General features: G+C 34.1%; 1 protein-coding gene across 1 annotated transcript; it reads right to left on the bottom strand.

Annotated features, from left to right (window-relative positions):
- Positions 1-317: 317 nt before the first annotated feature.
- Positions 318-3,640, bottom strand: LOC113729745 (cytochrome P450 87A3-like). The gene is made up of 9 exons (XM_027253988.2): positions 3,373-3,640; positions 2,490-2,814; positions 2,231-2,380; positions 1,812-2,060; positions 1,527-1,616; positions 1,352-1,430; positions 1,005-1,111; positions 754-881; positions 318-583 (listed from the first exon to the last, which is right to left on the bottom strand). The coding sequence occupies exons 1-9, from the start codon at positions 3,567-3,569 to the stop codon at positions 490-492; spliced, it is 1,419 nt and encodes a 472-aa protein (XP_027109789.2). The 5' UTR covers positions 3,570-3,640; the 3' UTR covers positions 318-489.
- Between the last annotated feature and the right edge of the window lie 1,245 nt (positions 3,641-4,885).

Raw genomic sequence — 4,885 nt, 5'->3', positions numbered from 1 at the left:
CCCCACAATTCTTTACGTGCTAGTACAGCACTTAGCTTTTCATGAAACGAGAAATGGCACATCAAGTTTCAAATTCTATTCTCTGTTAATACAAATTGCAATTCATGGAGTGCGACAAACTTTACAAGATGGAAAGAGTAATACTTACTACATATTTTTTTGTTCTTGGCTTGATTTGTCCTCATAAATAAAATCATTGTATTGATTTAGTGAAGAAAAACAATTAGTCCAAGCTCAAACTGCAACTATTATAAAATCTTCAACAATTACATAAGTGGAAAGCAACTAAAAAAGAGAAAGGACAACACTCTCTATAGTTTCAAGAAAGAAACCAGCTAGAATGTTGTTTATTAGGCACTTACAACATTACAATGTAATACAGCCCAAAGTAGTAAGCAAACTAATTAATTTTGCAAAACACAGTATATTATTACATCACAAATACGCTTCTGAAAGGTAAATTCACTGGAGAACTGCCCTGCTGACAATCTATTCGTTCTCCGAAATCTCAATACGCAATCCCTTGCGGAAACGAACACCAATAGGTATCCGGATTTTGTCTCCTTCATCGATAACTCTCCAGCTGAAAATTCAAATTATACAAGCTTTTTGATCAGTTATCATTTTCTTCTTGCAATCGTACATATTAAAAAACCGAAGAAGTTAAGTTGACATCAATTTATAATATATTAGAATTAGCTTCTATATATATTTAAGCAAAGATGGCGGGAATTGTGATTTAGAAACCCTTACGTATATTTTGTGGCCATGTAATGCAGAAAAATTGACATCTGCAACTTTGCAAAGTCAGCACCAACACAAAGCCTCACACCTCCACCAAATGCCATGAAATTTTTTGATCCCGTATGCAATTCTTGGCCCTTTTGATTGAAATAACAGCAGGGAAAACCTAAATTATTTTTGCTTGATTTTGTATAACTTTTGTTCTGCAATTTTATATTTCTTGTGTGTAAATTACTTGAATCTGTCAATAATTAAATTACCTCCCATCGCCATGGGTTAAATTCATAGGGGTTGTCGTATCGATTAGGATCCAAATGAATTAATGCTGGACAAACCATTATCTTCCAACCAGCAGGAATTGTATACCCTACAAATCATTCGTACTTATTAGTCAAAACTATAAGTTATAATGGAGGAAAGGAAGAACAAAGGAAACAAATTGTTTATTTCTATAGTTTTACTCCCATGAAAAAGATGCCCAACCCAAGTTACTAAAGAGAGTTTTTATTTTCTTTTTTTCTGTAGGAGAAAGGCATCATGGGTTCAAAATAAAGAAAGTGTGATAAATGATTTTCAAGAAGATGCCAAATGACAGATTGAAGTATACCTTTTATTTCAACATCCTTGAGAACTTTGCGAAAAATCCCAGGGGCAACATTTATAACCCTAACTACTTCATTTATAACCTACAGCAGACAACAAAACTTAATATGTAAATGGTGTAGCTCACTATATGATTCAAATGCTAGATACAATGAAATGTCTGGTTAATTGAAACGTACCATGTGCGTGAAAGTCATAGACTTGTACTCTTTCCATGAAACACGAGAATTTTTAGTTTCTCGCATTTTAAGAATTTTTTCATGCTCTCTCTGCAAAAATGATTAGCTATTTAAGTGTGAAGTAATCTTATACACTCTGTTAACATAAACATCCAATGATGATAATGTACACTGTCAATGTATAGAGAATATTAATCCTTTAAGTATTGAACTTGGACAAGAATTGGAGAATTAGAGGGTAGATACGGATAACAACGGGAGTAATTGTTTTGGAAAGTCATGGACCTTTAGTTCAGCCATAACATTTGGATGGTCATTTAGAAACCTCAGGGTCAAAGTCATAACTGTTGCAGTTGTTTCATGGGCAGCAAACAGAAACAAGAATAGTAAGTCCATCGCAATTTCTTCATTCAAAAAGGTGTCTTCTTTCTCTATTTCCTCAAGTAAATGATCCACAAGGACTCTCTTAGTGTGATTGCCTGAGCGCCTCATCTCAAAGATGTCCTTGATGACCTTCATTGCTTTCTTACGTCCCTGGAAAATGAAAATCATATAGTTCGTTCAATCTGATACAGCATATATGAAAGCATTTATATTTTACATATATTTATAATGAAAATCTTTTTTTTTTTTAGGAATAATGGACTTCGATCTTTCAATATAAAAAGAATTCCAAATGACGAACAACCACTACAATTGATTACTTGTAAGCAAGCATAGAATGCTGTTCCAGGGAAGTTGAGAGGAATTGAGATCAAGCCATCCATGAGTGTCGAATAACATTCTCTCAATTTTTTCCGAGCCTTGCTTTCTTCATAGCCAAGCATCTTCTCGGCAGCAAGTTTAAATAACAACTGTAGAAAATGAGATTGTTAATTACTACTTTTCATGCAATGCTCTGTACGTATAGTCCAAATTCATCCTGATTAATATAATCAAATAGTAGGATGCTAATTAATTTACCTCATCAGTTCCATCTTTAGCATCTACTTTTCCAAGTTTACTCCAAGAACTTAGATGCTCTCGAGTGTTGTCAACCATGTCGTTTATCATCTTCTCTCTTAAGGCTTCAGGGCTAACAAGCTTCAACATTAAGCTCCTGAGGTACTTGTGGAAGTCTCCATGATAGCCAGCTAAACCTTGTTTCCCAGTTATCCGGGTGAAACTCTCACTATAGCAGAGCTCGAAACAATTATTTTCTTGCTGGAAGACACGGTAGTTGACTTCAGCATCAGTTGATATAACGACCGACTGCCCAAGTATATTCGTGCGAAAAATTGGCCCGTACCTGAAAATTCACAAAGAAACAAAGAAAAGACAAGACAAAAGCACAAATAAAATGCAAAAGAATATTAGAGGAGTTGACAAAAAGGGTAATATAGTATATCTTACTCCTGATGATGTTATGTTACAAATGACATGATGATATGTTACAAAGGCAAATTTCAGGGTTTGTTTGGATAGTAAACTTATTCCAAATAATATTTCGCTTGCATCATAAACACATTTTTCAGCTCATCTTTTTATATTTCCAATCACCTTTTTATCTCACATACATCACATCACAAAAAATACTACAGTAATTATTCTAAATAATACTCTATTCAAATAAACCCGTCTCTTAATCTATTACTACTACTGCTGTAATATTGTTAAAATATATATGTGATAGCTAGTCTAGAAGTGGTTAGATAACCAGGAGTATTGAGGTTGGTCCAACAGTTAGAAGAGGGCTATTAGAATTTTTTTCATTATCTAATTCAAGATTTGAATACTGTATCTGATAGATTGGAATGAGAATGGTGTACAGAGGGATAGGAGGTAAAAAAAAAAGGGTTACGTATACCTTGAGATTCTTTTTTGTAGGAATGGTGGGAGATCATCTGTTGCATAAGGGGTCAAGTACTCAATTGTTTCTCCTATAATTGGTAGTCCCATCGAACCTGGTGGTAATACCCCGTTACACTTGGGGTTTCTCCACCTATACACCCAGTGGCTGAATAGCATAACAATAAGAGCAATGATAGCACAAGCAAACAACATGGTCCTTGGTTGTTGCACCCGAAACGCAAGGAAAGAAAGGAAAAGAGAGTAGCTAAAATTGTTACTGTTTTAGATAAAGAGTCGTTGTATAAGGAAATTTGGAAGTTGGAGCTGCTTAAATAGATGGAGAGCGCAAGCTTTGATAACGACGCGCTGTAAGACTATTGGCCATAGACATATTACCTGGTGATCCGAATTTCACAGGAAATTGATGGATCCGAGGCCTCACCATTTGTGTTTCATACAATTTCATATAAGTAGACCTCTAGTATAAATTAGTAGGATTTGGTGCAAATCAAATCCAATTTGATGTAAATCAAGTGCAGTTTAGTATATGTTACCTTATTATTTGGTGTAAATCAGATACACTTTGGTATAAGTTGATTATTGTCATTTAGTATAAGTTGCAATTTGGTATAGATTGAAAATAAATTGTTAATACTACATCAACTTGTACGAAATGGAACTTGTGAAACCCCATTTCTGAAATTGATAAAGAGGCAAAGGAAAAATTGGCTACAGTGGAAGGTTAATGTGAAGACCAATAGTGCTTGGTCAAGGTGGATAGAGAGGGATCCGGGGCCTCACAATTTGTGTTTCGTATAATTTTGTACAAGTTGACCTTTGGTGTAAATAAATAGGATTTCAGTGTGAATCAAATCCAATTTAATGTAAATCAAGTGCAGTTTAGTGTATGTTAATTTATCAATATTTGGTGATTTTCAGTGTGAATCAGATCCAATTTGATGTAAATCACGTGCAGTTTAGTGTATGTTGATTTATTAATATTTGGTGTAAATCAGATACACTTTAGTATGAGTTGATTATTATCATTTAGTATAAATTGAGGGTAATTTGAGATAAATTGAGAGTAAATTATTAATATATACTAACTTGTGCAAAATGGAACTTGTGAGCCCCATTTTCGAGAGGAGAGGCAGCAAAAAATCTATCTTGGACTGGGTCAAAGCCGGTTGCAAATTCAAGCCACGAGTGCAAGCTAGAAACCTTCTAGAAGTAAAAGGTAAAGCTCCCTCCTGGAAATTTGATCACTATAAAGGACAAGGACTTCTCCTCTCCTATATTCTTTCTTCATTTCCTACAATACACACACACACACACACACACATATATATATATATATGACATGTATCTTTAATTATTAACAAGGATTAAAATTAGTAAAATTTAAAAGAGATAATTTTAGAAACCTCCCTTAAGGTTTCTACTAATTTCAGACAGCTTCCCTCACGTTTTGAAAATTACATATACTTTCCCTAGAACATAGATTTGGGTTTCACCTTGATAATGTAAGA

Source organism: Coffea arabica, chromosome 2e (assembly GCF_036785885.1).
Source record: "Coffea arabica cultivar ET-39 chromosome 2e, Coffea Arabica ET-39 HiFi, whole genome shotgun sequence".
Lineage (NCBI taxonomy): Eukaryota > Viridiplantae > Streptophyta > Magnoliopsida > Gentianales > Rubiaceae > Coffea > Coffea arabica.
This window is presented reverse-complemented; position numbering and strand designations above follow the sequence as displayed.